At 36.2% G+C, this 19,310-nt stretch overlaps 1 protein-coding gene across 2 annotated transcripts in view; it reads left to right on the top strand.

Moving 5' to 3' along the window:
* The window catches only part of TLL1 (tolloid like 1), a 142,525-nt gene that overhangs the window by 46,419 nt on the left and 76,796 nt on the right, over positions 1-19,310 (top strand). For both annotated transcript variants that reach the window (XM_026122905.2, XM_026122906.2), the window contains exons 3-4: positions 14,539-14,649; positions 18,715-18,795. In XM_026122905.2, the coding sequence (XP_025978690.1) occupies positions 14,539-14,649; positions 18,715-18,795 (192 nt within the window). The remainder of the gene's footprint in view (positions 1-14,538; positions 14,650-18,714; positions 18,796-19,310) is intronic.

Raw genomic sequence — 19,310 nt, forward strand, 5'->3', positions numbered from 1 at the left:
TGTTAGCTATCACAAATACTTGTATTTTTTCTGAGCTTAGAGGAAGCTTAGTATTTGCCTATCTCATGTAATTCCTATTCCTAGAGAAATACTGAGAGGTCATTTGAGGCCAGCACCGTGGTGCTGTCGTAAGGCACACCCCTCGTGGCCAGCAGACCAAGCTAGCCCGGGGAGCGCTGGCTGGAAGCAGCGCGTTTGGCTCCCCTCCTTTGTTCCAGCTGCTGAGCTGTTAAAAAATACTGAGACTAATTTAGGCAGTAAGGTCTTTATTAATAAAAACACAAAGACATTGAAAGTGATTAAATACTTAGTATCCGTCTTCTCTGTATTCATGCAAACAACAGCTGTAATTAAGAATATTACAATGGCAATAGGAGAAGTGATGTCTGTGATTATGAGCGGGAAGGCAAATGGACCATGATATGCTGTTTCTGTTAGCATATGGGCCACTATTATAAAACAGTTTAAGCAATCTGGTGGCAGGCAGTACATAAGGGGCTGCGGTGGCTTAGTGAAGGCAGGAAAGGAAGAATAATAGACTTGGAGAAAAAGATAGAATCTATTATTTGGATTGTCCCTTTATTTTTTTTGTTTGGCATACAAATCAAAATGCCTTATGAAACTAGGATCAGCACTGACTGACTTTCTGGGAATGGGAAGCTTAACCAAGGTATACCTATTTGCTTTCTTTTAAGATTTGTGAAATTCTTGAACTTCTACATAGCATTATACATCACAAGATTGTCTGTAATAAAATCAGTAGGATCCATAGGTGGTTTTGGTTATTGAATTACTTTTTACTTGGCTTTCTTTCAATAATCAGTTGAGAACAAGTCGCAGACTCTAGGTCCTTATGTAAAATACCATTCTAAATATATGCAATTTAACCTAATCAATTCTGTGACAGGTTGGAGTGGCAATGGAGGTTGAAGCGTCACAAGTTTGGGATAAAGGCAGTCTTGCAAAGAAACTGTAGGGACAAGAAAAAATGTCAGTGAAAGTTTAAGCTATTTTTTTTTTAAGTTCTTTTCATGTTACTTGAGTTACCAACAGTGCCAAAACCCAGGAAGTGAGTAAGTTTGGACTCTGTGCAATATGTATAATTCTTTTTAGAACGGGTGGAGTTTCCACTGGTTTACAGCAGAGTTCTCACCAGAGGTTAGTACTCTATACCGTTTAGAAACAAGGATTTAAAAAGCTTTCAGCAGCTGTGCAGCACTGAGTTTTTATATAGTGATTGTTAAGAGGGTGCAAATGCTAAAATGAAACACAGTTTGTATGTGTCAAAAGAGGCAAAATGTTAGAAGGGTTATATTATATCTCAAGTACTGTCATGGCTAAAAATACAATCTATGCAAGACTAGGATATATGGAGCATTAAGTTTAACTATTGTAAATAACTTAGTATTAGGTATTAGATAATGGCAGTGGTCTTTCACTGTTCATTTACTGCTGCCTCACTAACTCTGAGGGTGTTTTTTTCGGTTTGTTTTACTTGCCATGTCCAAAAAATAATCGGCAGCTGTGCAGAGTCTCCATGGGGAAAAAAAAACAACCCCCCCCCACACTTAAATTACAAATGCTGAAAAAACATCAGCATTCAGGAACAAGCAAGCAAAACAGTTTTGAGGAATGGGACTCCTCATTTCTGTTTTAAACCATAATGTGAATTGGATGATACAGAGTAAAACAATCATGCTTCAATTTTTTAACTATATGGACTGTCTTGTGCTCCAGTAATAAAAAACATGGTAGAAGACATCTGTTGAATATGTGGATAGGAGTATAGAATTACATTGTCCAACACCCAGAACTTGCTGTATTAAGCACAGGATCAGTGCCAAAAAAAGCAACATTAAGAGCTGTTTAGTCCCTTTCCTCGTCCCTTCTCTAGAGCCAGGATCATACAATGATGTGCTGAAAACTGAGATGGAGTGACTTAAGTGAGGTTTGTGACAAAAATTACTGAAACAGGAAGCTGCAGCTGATAATGGAAATCACTTCTGAAGGCAAAAAATGGCTTTCTTTATATATAGTTTAATAATTCTGTATGTCTAAATTTAATACAGTGCAAGTGGAGCAACATTTTATTTCATGTGGTATGATGAGAACCCTGATCCTGAATGCCAGATAATCCCTCAGATATGCACTTTCCATTCAGTGCCGTTTGGCTTTCTGTATAATTCTTTGGTTCCATTTAATGATTATTCAGGGATTTTCTGTTTTAGAGGTACTACTTTAGCCTACTTCTTGGAATTTGTCTGTGAGAAAATGAAATACATTTCTCATTTCCACGAGGCTAGGAAAAGGTTCAAAAGCAAAGGATTTCCACATAGATCAGTGCCGCTACACTGTAATATTAGTGTGACATGTTTATTATATTCTAACGCCAAGTTTTAAAGAAAGTGTTACTATATGAAGTATGTGGCTTTTTACTGTCATAGCATAGCAAAATTACAAAGTGAGCTCCGTTAGTACTGAGTTTGTTATCCACTTGTGTTTCATAGTAAGAAGCTGGTCCAGCTTAGCAATAGTGGAAGGCCATGATGGTTGTGAACTTTCTTGGAGACTGGTATTTCCAAAATAAGATCGCTTAGCTAAACAGTAATTCCCAATCTGTTTTGTAAATTGGCCTTCTCCTGGGTCATCTGTCAGATCTCCAGACAGCTCCTGCTGCTTCCTCCTCAGTGCTGGTGCTCTGTGTTCTTGCTCTGCTGGCTCCAGCAGTCCTGGTGCTGAGACCAGACTCTCCAGATCACGCAGACCAGTGCTGTCCAGAACCATGCCAGTGGCACCGCTCATATCTGGCTAGCCTGAGTGTCTCTGGAAGTCAGCAAAGCCCCAGGAAAATATGCTTGCAAAGGCCCAAGTCCTCAAAACTATTCACTTAAAACATCCTCTTCTGGGGTAATGAATTCTTAATTTCATCTGACTTTGCATTGTGAAGAATGCCATAAACTTGTTTTGAGTCTGGTCCACTGATTATTGCCAGTAGATTTCATAGCTTAAAACTTTCTCTTAGCAACTTTTGCCTCTTCATTTACATTTTTCTTCTTATTTACTTTGCTTGAGCCCTTGTTTTCCAGGAAAGCTACCATAAAAGTGTTTCATTTTTCACAGGATTCTTATTTTTTTAAGTTTTCTTTCTGAAATAGGCGGCTTATACTCTTCTGGGACATGTAATCCCTAAAGAAAATGCTGTAAGTCTTTTCCTTCACCTTCCATTTATCAGGAACAATAATTTTGACTCAGTAACTTACCCTATCACCAAGAGGCTGGGATGTTATACAGGGCTCATGAGCAAAGCAGCTTTGCCCACACCCTCTGTAGTCTATTTAGCTGAATTTTGTGTGTTACAGTATTTTTATTCTTCATCCTCAGAATGGCTTTTATTCTCTGAAATCCGTACTGTTTGTTAACACCTCCATTCCAGTGACAGGGTTGGAACATAGCGCTGGAACTTCTGCTTGGCTTTCGTTTTACTAGGGGAGCCATGACATACGTTTCCTGAGCTGTAACGTGACTCTGTATTATATCATGCTTTCCTTCACTGGACAAAATTAGTATTTTTCATGTAGAAATCAAAGGGAATTCCCTGGTGTGCTTGATCACAGTTTATACCATTTTTCCAAATGATTAATCCTGGCATTGGAGAAAAAAACTGGATATGCTTTACTTCATAGAAAAGTTTCTGCCTGTCCTGCCGATTCATAAGAAGAGAGTCCACAATAGAGCTTATTTGCCTTGCTGGTGGTGTCCTTTTGTTCATGTCTGCTTGGCTTCTCTGAGTAATAATCTAGCATATATTTGGTTAATTCTCTTTGGGGAGACAGCAAGGGAGGCAGATTGATAAAATATTCATTGATGGCTAAAATGAAATACTCTGTAGTTTGCCTTTTGCATGATGACTGTCTGCCTAGTAGCCACATCCTTTCAGCTCCTTTTCTTCTCTTCATAACTCTCTTCCATTGTTTCAGTTGTGATAGTCTGAATTGTGCTTCATTTAATCTGATTCTTTTGCTTCATTCTAGTTCTTTCATTTGAACCCACAGGCCTTTCCTTAAAGATGGGGCAGTAAGCATGCACCAGATTCAAACGTAGTCCCTGATGGTCTTTGTTCAAGAACAGACGTTTCACAACTTCCGCTCGATGCTGGTTTGTCTGCTCGGTACCTGTTCCGTATCGCAGTTACAATCGCTTGGTGGAAGTTCGCATGCTTGTGGCTGGTAGAGTGCAGGCACCAAACTCCACACTTGGAAGTTTTTAGCTTGCAGCTGCCTGGCCTGTGAGACCTTCTGAGGTCTTCACTGAATCACAGCGCTTTTTTGATTAATTCAACTAAGCAAGATTAAAGCCTCACTGCTCTTCCCAGGTTCCACAAAGATGTGTTGTACCAAAGACCCCAACACTTAAGAGCCCCAGGAAACAAAATAAAGTTTGTATCCAGTGTCTGTTAGTTTGGTAATATCATACAGCTGCTGCTTCTCTTCAGACAGTGCTGTCACCTTCCTCCTTTTCTTGTTTTATGTTTCGAAATCATTATATTTCACCATCGTAGAAATTGAGCTGTGTTTGAATAGGGAGTACTACACGCTTCCCTTGCCCCCAAATGCAAATGTGGGTGAATCTATACAGGTAAATTTATAGTTTCGTTTTTACCTTCTGATTAGAAGGAATGTAACATTTGAAAACTGCCAAAAAAAAAAGTCATTCCTCCTTTCATAACCATGTTGACCTGACTGAGTTCGGTTTAGGGGACAAAGTATCGTACTGTGCTGAAGTGATACACAGTTGTTTCATGATGATTAAAGTATTATTTTTATTTAAAAAATAAGTCTCACTTGAGCAAAAAGATGCTAATCATTTGGAAAAAAAAAACATGAAGGGTATGGTACTTCAGTTATAATCTATAGTTTATTTTGTGAACTCTGAGAAGCTCTGAAGCTGTCTGACTTGAATTTTAGGCCATATGAGGAGAAAAAAGCTGCAACGCATCAGCTGTGATGCACTAATTTCTGTAAATAGTAGACAGAGCTGATTGATTATGGGCGCAATGACAAAGAACAAAATAATTTATTTAATCCCTTAGCTTGCACCATGTGATATTAATTGGCTTGCTAATTCACTTCATTTGGTGGAGCTATTTCCGTTTTGAGTATTCCAGTACTCAAATGAAAAAGTCTGAGGCTTGCAGCTTTGTGGGGGCCTTGTAGCAGCTGCTGTGTCTGTCTCTCAGCCTTAACAGCTGTTTCATGTAGGTGGCATACTCAAACTAAAAACTTTCTGTCCATGGTGATGTTTTTCCCACCATTTCCCTTTCTTTAATTTACAGCTTAATTTTAAAGTTTTTGGCTTTTCCATCCTTTATTCCATTCTGTTCCTAGTATCTATTCTTGATTAAAAAAAAAAATCAGTGTTGGGCTTTCCTTTTAGTTTTATTACAGGTATGCTTACATTATATATTTTATGAAGATTTCACTTTAAAAATAATTTTGCTTCATGGGGCCTGCTCTTTCTACAAAAAGAAAGCGTATGCTTATAATTAACTATGTAGATCTTGACCCTAAGGCTTTTCACAGGATAATGGAGTTTCAAAGTAAAATGAAAATTAATGTCATAGCATCACAGTGCTATATAGGGCTAGCTGGGGTAATTATGACTACTGTGATGTTATAGACTGTAATTTTCCCTTGCGATGTTTTGTTTCTAGCCTCCTTGATAAAGCCAGCTGTAGCAGGAAATGTCAGCATTTGCAGGGGGCGCCAGGGACAGCAAAAAAAAAAAAAAAAAAAAAAAAAAAAGGTACAGGGCCTGTCAGCCCTCTTTTCCTGTGTCAGAATCCTGGAAAACCACAGCCTGCTCCTGCTAAATGAAAGATCAGCAAATACGAGGACAGTGGCTTCTGCTAGGGGTGACATGTACTGTTCCCAGGAAGAGGAGGAAGTATTTTCCTCATTGTTACCATTATCCTGGTAGTATAAGGAGTAGCAGACCCAGGAAATGATGGTATAATTTTGCATTTGTTTTCATATAAAGCAGGTTTTAGTGTTTGTTATGGTAAGGAAAATTGGCTGCGATTCCCCCATACTTTCAGTGACCATTGATCTTTTTGAGAACCATTGGTTAAGTCTGGTGTTGCTCTTCTTCCAGAGTGGTTGATACTGCTCCTGTCATGTTTCTCTCTCTCTTTTTTTATTCAAATCTAGATTAGAAACTATAAATAGTAGACAATTTTTAAAAAGTTAATAAAAGGGTGGGTAGGGCAAACTCTCTCTTTGGGAGTGTTTGATTTGTCGGTATCTGTAGTGAGGCAGCAATCAGGGATGCAGGAGGTTCTTTCAGTAGCTGCTTTGCTAATACAGCGTGCAGACAGCTTTACTGTTTGTTCAGTAATGCTCCCTGCATTCAGCTTGATGGTTAACATGTTACGTGAGGAATAGATTTTACCAGTTCCAGAGTATGAGTGTTGATGTAGATCTTTCACCAAAAAGAAAACAGTTGCTGGAAGTCAGGACCTTCAGGAAGCTTGTCAGGTTGAAACGTTCAACCAAGAACAGAAGCTCTGAGCAAGGAGATGTTGCGTTGCTAAAGAGCCTCTCCTCAAAACACTGTTCAAGTTTAGGAGTGAAGCTTGTCCTTTTATCTAACCTTGCGGCTCTGGTCAAAATAGCCTTTGTTTTCTTGAAGATCTTGTTTTGTTTTGTACTGATTTTAAAGGAATATGTCCCTCAAAAAAGGAAACAAAAAATGAAAAAAAATTCACTACTTTCAAATGAAGAACAAAAGACAAGCTATAGTTAACTTGGTAGGAATGGACATCTGTAAATCAACATCTGTGTTGGGTCATGGAGGAGTATCTCTGGCAAAATGTTATGTCCTTTCGTAGAGATCGAGCTCTATAAATGCCTCTCTTGGTAGGTGAAATTTTTACCCTGACTGATAGAGGATGTCACAAATACTCCATTTTTCTTGAGAGTAATTCTTAGTTTTGGAGACCTTTTTTGTTTTTCAAATCGTGGAACATACCTCAGTGTTGCATACTACTAAAAATAATCCATTTATGCTATGATCTGATTCCTCTGAGCCAAGAAAGGATTTCTGAAATGTGCTGGGCTCTATAGTACAGGATGTCTAACACTTGTGTTCTCCTGTCTCTGGCTCTGCAGTTCAGAAAACTCAGATTGCTTTTTTGGGGGGGGGGAAGACTCGTTCAGATTTTGAAGTGTTTTAAGCTGCTTTTAATAAACGTATATTAGTGTGTGCGTATATATATACATTTGTAGGATGAAGAAAGTGCGAATAGGATCACAAGACACAACTAATTTTTATACTGCATAGTCTTGTTTCACAGATATTTGTAAGAACTGTTCAAATGGATTTTACCATGAAAGACAGTCTTGAGAGGAAAATTATAGATGTGATGTTGAATACTGTAATTTTAAGAACTAAAATAGCTTTGACTCAACTTCAGATTTTTGTTTGACTTTCCTGATATTCTTCCCTTAATATTATTGCAGGAAAACTCATTTTACTGAAAGCTAAGCTATAAAACCTACATCAGTTGGTTTAAGATTTTAATGGTTATGTCACCAAAGTGACAAGTAAAAATATTTATAATTTGAATACACTTAGGAAATCTTGGTCCAATACTGACATTGTTATGACTTCTCCAAATGTGCAATGGTTTTGTATGTTTTAACATACAAACTCCTCTTCTTTTCTGAATTCCAGAGACACAAAATATTCCTGTGCTGATGGACTATTTTTTTGGCACCTTTTTCAATATATTTAAAGTTAAATACTTTGGAGCTTAGTGATACGGCTGTGAATATATCCAAAAGAGATGATCCAAGTTTACGGAGAATCACTCCTAAACTTGCAGGTAGTAGCAGCAAAATGTTCTGAGAAGACAGTGCGCTCTCCTAAGCCACTGCCAGATCACTGTCCAGGTCCTTATTTCTGTTCATGATCTTGTTTTGTGGCAGACAAAAAGCTGACACAAATTTTTGCATTCAGAAAGTTTGTGTTCTTACTCAGTGCATGGAGCTGTCAACATTTTTTTTTTTATTTAGCACTATTTCATAGTTTCCAAAGGCTGTTTCATCCTGCAGTGGTAAATTCCTGATAACTGTGAATTGGTTGTGATGTAAGTTCAAGATTTAGTCTCATTTGTTTTCAGGAAAATAGGGGAGCTATGCTTTTTAATAAAACTTTCTGCCTATAGCTTTTAGTATTCTTTCATTCTTTGTCTCACTTCTGTTAATGTATGTAAGTGAACCACTAGCAATATTGCCCTATAATTCTGAGTATTTTTAGTGATTTCCTGAGACTAATATTTTACTCTTTTTCCAGTTGAAATAACTGTTTTGGGATACCATTTTGTTATACCACTTGTAAAATTTGTGGGTAGGCAAACAGGATCTGGGGAGACAAATAGGTGATAGATAGAGGGACTGGAGAACTAATCCAGCTTCCTAGGGAAAATTATTTTGTTTTATAATGTATATATTGCATGGAACTTATTAGATGGTTAATATTATTATTGGAACTTTTGAATGGTAAGTTCACCTGCATCATGGAACAAAATCAATATAAAGGTTGCTATTGTAAGTCTTTTACAGTAAATGGGACAGTGGAAGCTGTCAGTGAGAGGTATTGTATCCCTTTTCAGGTGCATGGACATCATCTTCTTCAAGTAAATTAGAGGTTTCCCTAAACACTCATGTACAGATTTGAAAATGCTGCTTGCTGAAATTCATGAAATTACTAATTTTGAGTTAAGAGGGTTTTGATGCATCCGTGAAAGTAGGCTGCGATGGTCTTCTATTTAATGACCAAGTTATTGTCTTTGCTGTCTTTTTTTTAATAAAAAAATCAAAATTTTGGTAATTATGAACCACATGGGAAAATTAATTTCAGTTCCTAAATTTCTTCTGAAAATTCTGAGCTCTGAATAGTAACACTTACTACGTTGCTATGGGTGAAGGTAACACTCACGACAAACAGTAATGGAAGCAGTTCAGAATACGGCATACCATCTTAAGCTTGTTTATTTTGCCCTCCATGATTGCATGTAAGATCTTTTTCAGTTTATTTGCCCTATCTTGCTCTCATTTCAATGATTTCTTAAAAAAAAAAAAAAAAAGGCTTATTGCACCTGAAAATCTGAAAAGACAACTGATCTGAGCACAGTGGAAACACAATCAAGTTAATTATAATAGCATATGCTGTATTCCTCATAATGAGGTTTTACTTATGTAGTTCAAAATCTTCCTTTTGCTCTTTGGCGTTCCAGGGGACACTTATGTAAGCCACAAAATGGATTGTACAGGGTAAAATGACTCACCAAGACACACTATAATGTAAGTAGCTGTGTTGGTACAGAGAAAGTACTCAATGACTCAGCTATAGAAGAAGCTGCTAATTGAAGCCGCTGCCCATAGAGGTTTAGAGGAATATCTACCCTGAGCCTGGGCCAACACACTTTTTGGCATCTCTTGCTTTATGAATTACTGGTCAGATTTTGAAAAGCACTGGGTGCCCAACCTCCTGTTGAAGGGAATGAAAAGAGCTAAAAGCTCTCCAGATTTAAATTTTGTCTTTCAGTTAACTCTAATATTTTCGTTGATGGTTTTTGGCAGCTTTTGCTGAGGGGAGGAAGGATACATTTCCTGTGCTTTCGATTCCCAGTAGTATTCCAGAATTTGAGGTTGTGCTTTTAAAATAACCTCTAAAATTTCCTTAATCCTATTGTTGACATCTTTTCTGTGCAATTAGGAGCCATCTCCCCGTCTTAATTCTGCATACATTCTCAGAACAAGGGACCACCTGTGGGGATAGGCACGGTTCTCTTGCCAATTTGCCTAATTTCTTTCTAGTTTTAGAAAGACAGCAAAACACGCTAGGAAATGTCTGTTGGATCATGATGGTGTATTACAATGTCACTCTTAGAGCTGTCCTTGGTAGCTGGACAGCAAGTGTGCTACGCCAAGGTTTCTTTGAGTTAGTTTTCTTGCCTTAAACTGCTATGATTAAGGGGCAACACTAGCAATATTTACTTAGTTACATTTTATACTATGTTACTAACATCAGTATTACTACTATCAGCAATATATTTTTATCATAGAATGTCTCTTCATGATTTGTTTTAAAAATTCATGTAATAATTGTAGAACAAATCATAAAAAGTTTATAGATTTTTTATTAGAATTACAGTAAACACACGCATGCATATATTTTGCAGCATTCTATGCTAACTGATATTCTTAATCCCAGGAAGAGCCATCCTACTGCATATCACAGCCCCATGAACTTTAATACTTGATTTCTTTTCTGTATCCATGATTTCTGACCATCTTATAGAAGGTTACAGAAATTTTTTTTCTCCCAATTCTGTATGCTGGCTGATGTTATGTGTGTGTGTGTGTGTCTATACATATACTTAAAATAGTTTTCATCTTTTTCTTTTTTTTTCTTTTTTGTTCATATGCTTACTAACATTTTCTTCCTGTAGGCTAGCAGATATTTGATGTAGTGGCTGGTCTTGTTGGAAGAGGATAGGTTAGCAAAGAGAGCTTTGCAGATGTCTTAATGATTTATGATAGAATAGTCCCTGTTATGACAAGTAGAACATAGCTGTAGTTCCTTTGCTTCATCTGAATTTAATAAATCACATTATTTTTCCTTTGTAGTCACGTTAATAATGTGATAATATTAAGGTGTGTTTCCCTGGATGGCAAATATTTTTTCTAACGTATATTTTTGTCTTTTTTATGCTTGTGAGCCTGTTTGTGTGTAGCAAGCTTAGCTGATTCACAGAGCAGAGTTTTGTGTTTTGATTACATAAGGCCTTTTTGAAGGTGATGTTTGGCTGAGGGTTTTGAGTTGTATGAGAGTAGAACTGCACGTACTGCTGAAGAAGATTTTCTGTATTAGCAGCTCCACATAAATCCTTCTCTTCTGTTACAGAAAAATATAAATTTTAGTGGGTAATCTATTTGTATGTGCCTGTCTGTATGAAGTTGATGCATGTGTGGTCACTGTCACTTGAATTTCTGCAGGTGCATAATGAGAGTAATAGCTATAAAAAACACACAAAAAGTAAAGAAGTTGCATGAAATCTAGCATAACAGGATACATCTCTTTACCATGTTTTGGACAAAAATATCTATTTTCTTTTTCGTTAAGAATCTATTTGTAAGAAAAGATATTTGAAATATTTTCCCCTTTTCCTCTAATGTTGTCCCAGATGTGGTAGTTTTCAACAAAACTTGCATTTTCAAATAAAGTGAAAAAGCTGCCTGAAAACATCAGGTTTTTCTGATCAGTGGGCAGATAGGAAGAACAAGAGCGAAGCAATGTGAGAGAAATTCAGGTACATTTAAAGTGTTGTTTGGATCATTTTGAAAGTTCTTCCACCCTTTTCTTTCAGTTTTAAATTTGTGGCATGCTAAGTGTAGTGGTTATCAAATCTGTGTTCACTTTCTGGAACAAACTTATCAAAGCAGCCTCGGTGAAGAATAAGGGAGGCTCGTATCTCAAGAGGTCAGTTCTGTCAGAAGTTGGGTAAAGGGAGCTGATACAATTCCTAACCCTGCTGTTAGCGTAGTTTATAGCGCCGTGCCTTCCATACCCAAACAGTCCTCTGCTTGCTTTCTGTAAGGTTAAGGTTGGCATGCTACAAGACAAAGTATACACAGTGACTTTTTCAGATACTTTCCAACCATAAAAATTTTAAGACAGGGTTCTCTAGAATGTAGAGCTCTCTAGTACTTTTGACACTTACATTCTAAGAAACAAAGGTTGTAATAATTAGGGGAGACATCTCTTACTTTTTGGATAAAGTTGAGGTGGAGTTCTGCTTCAGGTTTTGCTGGAGAGTAGAATTTCTGTTCAACACAGACGCTGGAAAACAGCTGCATGTTTTGTTTTTTTTTAAACAGTTATCAGAAAGTTGATCCCTTTATCTCAGTTGTTGATTGTTAGATTAGACTGAAATTAAATAGAATCTAATTAACTCTTATTTTGTTTATATCTTCCTAGTTACACTGAAATTAATTCAGAAAATCACAGGTTTACTTCATTAAAAGTAAAGTGGCAGTTACTAATTTGTCACCAACATTAAATGAGTTATTTCCATCAAGGCTTCTGCCTATTGCTCTGTCTTTTACATGACCTGCTAAACAGAATTGCCTGGTGTCAATAAATACTGGCCTGGAGAAAGCTCCAAACTTTCCATTCTACTTTTAAACAATTTCATATTTTTCTTAAATGTTAACTCCTATTTGGTTGATACATTAGGGAACCTAGATTCTATTGGTAACATAGGTTACTCATTTACCTTTGTGTCACACTTGCATCAGCACTTACTGTTATATTACCATGGTTATATTATTATTATTAAACTTAACCTTGTAGTAGGTTACTAACTAAAACACTTCTAGCTAGCAGACCAAATGTTCAACAAGAATAACATAGCTTTGTTTTCCTTTCTAACCCAACTAATAAAGTTGGCGTAGCTTGCCTGAACAATAAGGTTTTTTTTATGTCTTTGCACCCGAATTCAATGCATTTATGTCAGACATGTATAGTGCTTGAATCTTCTCTATTTGTATTTTTGTGGCTAAAGTAACAGTAAACAGTAAAGCACCAATGACAGCTCATCAGGCCCTAGGAGGATACATTTTCCACCAAGTTTTTTTTTTTCCTACATTATAATCTTTTTCTAAAGCTCAATTTGCCTTGAGTTTTTATTTTGTATTTATATCCACATCAGTATGACATGCTGGAAACAAAGTGATTTCTCCTAATGTTATTTTTGGAACTTGTTCTGTTGGTTCAGAGCTTTCATTTTGTTAATTCTCAATATTTCCAGGAAATAAAAATGGGCTTGCTATTAAGTTATAGTAATTCACCTCAGGTCTGGTGTGGACAACTGGTGTGGCTTCAGTTGATGCACATCATCTCTTTGTAAACTGAAATGTTAGTAGTTGTTTCATCTTACCATTTTTCTGTCCTGTCTATTAAAGTTTATAATCTTTCATTGTGCTTATACAGTGGGTCCTACTATGAATGGGATGCAGCAAGAATCTCTAAAGATAGCATAATAAGTAGTAATAATTAATATTAAAACTCAAGAGTCAGACTAAGAATTCCTCCCCTCACTAGTCAGGAAACTACTGAAAATATGATCTGATGAATGGTATCTACGATATTATGTAATGAACAGACAAAATGGCAGAAGATGATGACTAGCTAAAAATCAGGATCAATTTGAATGGACCAGAGGGAATGATCTGGTAATGGCTGAAATCAGGACAAAGTGTTAGCTTTATGGAAGCAAAAGAAGTATTTTGCTGCAGAACTACGAAGAGCTGAGCAGAACTGGTGATGTCTTCCTGGAGGGGGCAGAGAGGTGAGAGTTGAAGGTGACACAGAGGCTGAATCCAGGGATTGTGCAGCCTTGCAGGGATGGATAATGCAGCTATTGACAGAAATAGTGGCAGGAGGGAGGAAGGAGAATTTGGATAAGAATAGTAAACAGTCACCACAGCTTGTGTTAATTGGTAATGCTCTGCTGGCCTCATTCACACCAGGTTGAGCATGCAGCCTGAGTTCACCTTTAGCAGTAAGTTTGAGTTGGCAGGGAGATTGCAGGGTAAAATATCAAAAAAAAGTAGGCTGAGATGAAAGGCTGGAGTCCTAGACCCCTAACTTTTTCCAAATGGACCTATATCTTAGCGTAGATTTGTGATGGCGGATTAGGGAAGATGAGTTAAAATATGAAAAAGTCAAATGAAAAAGAAGTAACCACAAAAAGAACCTGAGAAAGTCTGAAAGAGAACAGGAAAAGAAGAAACAACCCAACAGAAAGGCTAAAGAATGGATTAAAAAAAAAAAAAAAGTGAACAGTGCTTTGCAAAACAAAGTATTTGAAGGAATCCTAATAGCATGATTAACTATGAAAGGGTAACATAATAACACAAAAGAATAATGAAAAAAGCTTTCCACAGATGAAACAGGAAACATAAACAGATAAATTCTCTGAGGCAAACATAATGTAACATGGAAATTGATTGGAACATACTAATGGTGACATGAAATTTCTCTTTTTCAGGAGAAAATGCTAGGAAACTTAGATTATAATTTCTGTGTACTGTACATTTTTTTGACTTCATAGTTCAAATGCTAACATGTTTCAGTGTGTTTTGTTCTTCTCTTATATTTACATGTAGAAAAGATAACAGGTATGCTGAAGAATTATTAGTAAATTGCCATTACATTTATATGATTACATTTATGCAATGTATAAAGAAATTTAAAAGCCTGTATGAGTTTAGGAGAAAGTTGGAACAAATGATGTATCTTTTCTGAGATTGTTCTCTTTTTTGTCTAGAAATATAGATCAGTAAGCAAATATGTGATATAGATATTTGTTACATATTTTCCCATGGGTTGTAGCATCACTTTATAGTCTTCAGATTGGTTTTAATGTTTAAGTAAATTCTTTAATTAAATTGAGCTCTTTTTTATTTAAAGCTGTCTTTTGGGGAGATATTGCCTTAGATGATGAAGACTTAAAAATCTTTCAAATTGACAGGACAATTGACCTTACGCAGCACTCCAAAGAAAGACTTGGCCATAACACAGGTATGGTATTTCAAGTTTGATTTTTTTAACTTATTTTCCTCTTATTTATTTCTACGTAAAAGTCAGTCTGCTTTAAATGTTCAAAATCAGTTTAACTTTATGTGTAATACTAGTTTACAGTTTTAAAAGTTATTCAACAATGAGTATATATTTGTATAGTAAAACAAAGAGAAGAGCTAAAATTTTAATTTTATTCCTGCATTTCTGATTAAAAAATAAAAACAAACAAAACTTGTAGAACTTAAGAACGGAAGCTGGCAGGAACTGATAGTCCTCTCTGCAAGTGGCTATGGGGGGAAGGAGGCTGGACAAAGCTTTGCTTTTGTCTCTGAAGTTCTAGAAAGCACAGCCAAGACGGCCTGCGGAGGAGATGCACGCCATCCTGGGGGCGAGGTTGTGATTCTTGAATTGCAGCTCCTCTGCTCTTGTCTCCTTTACGTCCAGATCTGCACACCAGCCTAGGAGCAGCACAAGAACGTGTTATCCTTGCTAGAATTCACCGTGTTAGTCTAAGATATATCTGATTATCGGACAAATTCTAGTACATATTTGTTTGCTGCTATTAACACAGAGTGCATTAGTGACAGAAGCTGCAATCCTATTAACAGGTAGTTAGACATTCAGCTAGACAGCTAAAGAGATATTAATCACACGTGTATATAGATAGATATGCACATATATGCCTGTGCAAATGTATGTCTAAAAAAAAGTATATTCTTTTAGACTCTGATTTGTAAACTCAGGATTGAAAAGCAGTAAGCTTTTAGGATATGGTACCAAGAAGACAAATTACTTAGGAATTGTGTGGAGGAGTGCTGTTAGAAAATGTATAGATGAATAATTGAAATTTATTTTCCATTAAGCATGTTGTATTTGTTGCTCAGCTTAGCTAGTATTAACTGGATGATTCCTGCTGTGTGGGGAAAAAAAGATCATTTTGAGGAATGGTCAGAAAGGAACATTCCAGACAAAAGTAGCAGTTTTCAGTTTGATCTTTCAGTATTGTTATATTTAAAATATTTTTACTCTACCTTGCAATTAAGTGTTGTGATTAGACTGTATAATAACTTGAGATGTTCTTTTATCTCCTCCTAAAGCCACCATTTTTTCAAGGCAGAAGCATCTTTGATCTTTTTTAGATCAAGACTGGATGTTAAAATCTTAATAGAATCAGTGGTTTTCTTCATGAACAGTTTTAATTGGATTTGAAGTATTTCAGGCCCTAGTTTAGCTGACAAAATGTAGAGAGCAGGGTCAGTCATTCCCCTTAAAGTGGATGCAGTCGAGTGATTTCTTTGGCCTTCTGACTTTTCTTTTTGCTTTTCTATTTTCATAACGGACAAAGACCTTTTTTGTTGCCACAGAAAGGCAATATATGTTTCTAAGCTGTTTTTTTAAAATTTATGTTCAGTTATTTAATTTTGTCTCTGTACCTGTCTTGAGATTTGTGCATTATCTTTGCCTATGGAGAGTATCTTATTGAGGGAAAGACTGATGCATTTGGATCGCATTTGTCCACTCTTACAGCAGAAGTAAGAGGAATCAGTGGGACTGCTCAGTAGAACTGGACTCTGTGGAAGAAATTTTACTGAAGTTCATGGTTTTGTTCTGGTCCTCACTGAACATTTTGGTGTTCTTGATTTTACTAAAAATAGAGTTGGAAACAAATTCAGACTTTTTACACTTTGTGTAATTATTTTCCTATGTTTACAATATTTTGATGTAGGACTTTGGCTCATTTTTGCAAACTGCCCATTCTAGTGTGCTTTGCTTAATTACAGCCTTTTTTTGCCTCAAGTTGTCAAAAGAGGATATCACCAGCAACTAATTGATATTAGGTAGCAACTGGAAAAAGAAGGTAAAATAGTTATTAAGTAGGAAACTTAAATAATAGAGTAGTTTACTTATACAGTGACAATTAGTTACATGCTTGATTTTTGAAGCACTTTACATGCCTACTGGTTGGTCTTATGTTGACCTTTGCACAAGACTGACTTCAGGTGGAGTAGCTGGATACCTGGGAGTAAACTATCAAGGCAGAGTTGCAGAGTTAGCTTTTTCACTGCAGCTGCTAGTGAAAAATCCTGAGTTCACAGGCTCTGATTCACATTGTGTGACTACTCACTTCAGTGAGGATTATCTGCATGGATTTGTAGGATCAGATACTCGCACTGCAAGCTTCTCTAGAGCATGGGCCTATCATTTTATTGGTCTGTTTTGTGTAAGCCATACACATAACTGCTGTAAATAGAAACAACAGAACTGATGATAAAATTGATTTGTGTATACCAATGCAAACTGCCAAAATTATTCTTTTTTCTCCTGCCCAAAGTATGGAAAGAGGGAGCAGATCTGTTTTCTTAAAACTCTTGTAGATTGTGGCTTGGCAAGGCTGTAAATTATTCACATAAAATAAGTCAGATTAATTATGTGAGATACTTATTCTTTTTTCAGTTTTTCACTAACTAGAAAACATAGGCTGTGCTAACACAGCACTGATGGCTTAATAACTTTTTCTAGAAATAATAAAGGTGTAATAGTTTCTTAGATTGGTTAAATAATGGGTTTTTCAGTTTTTCCTGTTCTTTGCAGTTGCTGTTTTTTAAGGACATTTTTTCTCATTTTTGTTGGGATTCTTTTTCTGTTTGTCTTTTTTACAAGATAAATGTCAACATGCGAGATAATTATGTTAATCAATATAAGCAACAGAATGCTTATATACTCTGTAATGGGTATTATAGCTAACCAAATAACTTCTTGTGAAGGAATGTGTTGAAGAATTACCTCATCTATCTAAAATGTTTTAAAAAATTTGGAATATTTTTCTCAAGGGAGCCAGCAACTATGTGACAGTGTAATCCAAATAATTAGACATGTTTTTATTCACTGAGCCACCACACAAACTCACTTGCCTTATATGGAATTGTCTCATCTGTGATATGATTTCAAGTTGCCATTTAGTAAATATGCTCTTTATATATATATATATAAATATATATAAATATATATATATGTTGAAAGTTGTTGTAGGAAATTGGGGAGGGTCTTCTCTATGGGGGTTAGAGGTTTCAAGGATCCTTTTATTCCTATCCCTTTACTCTTGCTGCAGTAACAGCAGTTTGAAAATTCTGAAGTCCCACAGCAGATATTGTGTCTTAAAATATAACCTGCGGCTACAAACTTCTAAAAACCATGAAACTTCCTGAAAAATTCTGATAATTCATGAATAGTGCAGCATTATCAGTGTTTCTTTGGCTTACTAATGTTTTCAGAGGTGCTTGCAGTCACAAAAGGATTAAAATTTTAAAAGGAGTATGTGGCAAATGCATCAAACATACACACTAGTTCTAGACGTGAGGCATTTCTGTAAGTGGTATGGCATATGTTAAGATCAGTTGTTTATTACCTTAATTTTTCTTGCTTATCTGTCATTGGGACAACACAGATGTACATGCCTTAGAGATTTTATTGCAAGATGTGCTTCTGTATGATCAGAAGCTTTTAAAGTGCATTGAACATCCATTTGCATGCTGACAAGGAAACTCATACCTTTCGGGGTGAAATATGCCATATTATGTTTTTATCATTTTTTGTCGTTTTTTTGCTTAAACTTTCGGGTGTTTGCTTTCCCTCCTTCCCTTTGCTTGAAGTGGGAAGATTATGGTATGCATTCAGGAAATTTCTGAGAGTGTAGGGCTTCTAGCTGTCACTCAATGTGACTCTGAGGATGTCAGGGTCACCAGGAAGAAAAAGCTTCAAATAATAATTAGATGATGTAATTGTCATGACTTGTCTGAATAACAAAGACATTTTGGCTTTCATTCTGGAATGCATATTAGAATATTTTTAAGCTAAAAATATGTTTTTGTTTCATTGTCAAGAATACATGAAGAATTTGTATGACAGTCATTGAAGAATGTTAAACTTCCTTAAAGACATATTGTAGTTTTTAGAGGATATTTCCTAATCTCTCCCGGCAACATAGTCGCTCTAGTTATTCTGTGTTTTTAACTTCATAAAAACCATTTTTCTTTCTTATTTATTTTTTCTTTCTTTTTTTTAAAGGTGGCTTTGGAGAACGTGGGATATCAAAAAAACGAGGTGCCCTCTATCAACTTATAGAGAGGATACGAAGATTTGGCTCTGGTATTTTGACTGTTTATATTAGCAGGCTGCTTGATGTGATGTATCATTAACTTTAATGATAATAGTGCTTTAACACTTTCTGTATTACTCTTGCCATAAACAGACTATTAAAGTAAGAGTAATGAAGCTATTAGCCCTTTGTTGCATTTTCTAAGAGCTCTACTTACTGCATCAAATCTAGGAGCTTAAAATACAGAGCTTATTAAAAATTCTTTAGCTTTTGTAATATGGTAGGGTAGTGTTCACAGTTACTAATTCACCTGGTATCAATACAACGTATTTTCAGTACAGTTAGAGTATGCTGCATATAGCCCATGGCCTGACTGGTACATCGCTGCTTATGGTATGTTTTGTTGGATTCAGCTGGGGCATTGTGATAAGTCACACTGCATTTGAAGTGTTTGTGCTGTGTTTAACTGGACAAACACATTTTTAGAATAATCATACTTTTGTCAGTATGTTAGCTGAATTCAGTGGGCTACATCAGTGAAATCCCCATTAATATCTGGTTGAGT

The sequence above is a fragment of the Dromaius novaehollandiae genome, chromosome 4, assembly GCF_036370855.1.
Source record: "Dromaius novaehollandiae isolate bDroNov1 chromosome 4, bDroNov1.hap1, whole genome shotgun sequence".
Taxonomy (NCBI): domain Eukaryota; kingdom Metazoa; phylum Chordata; class Aves; order Casuariiformes; family Dromaiidae; genus Dromaius; species Dromaius novaehollandiae.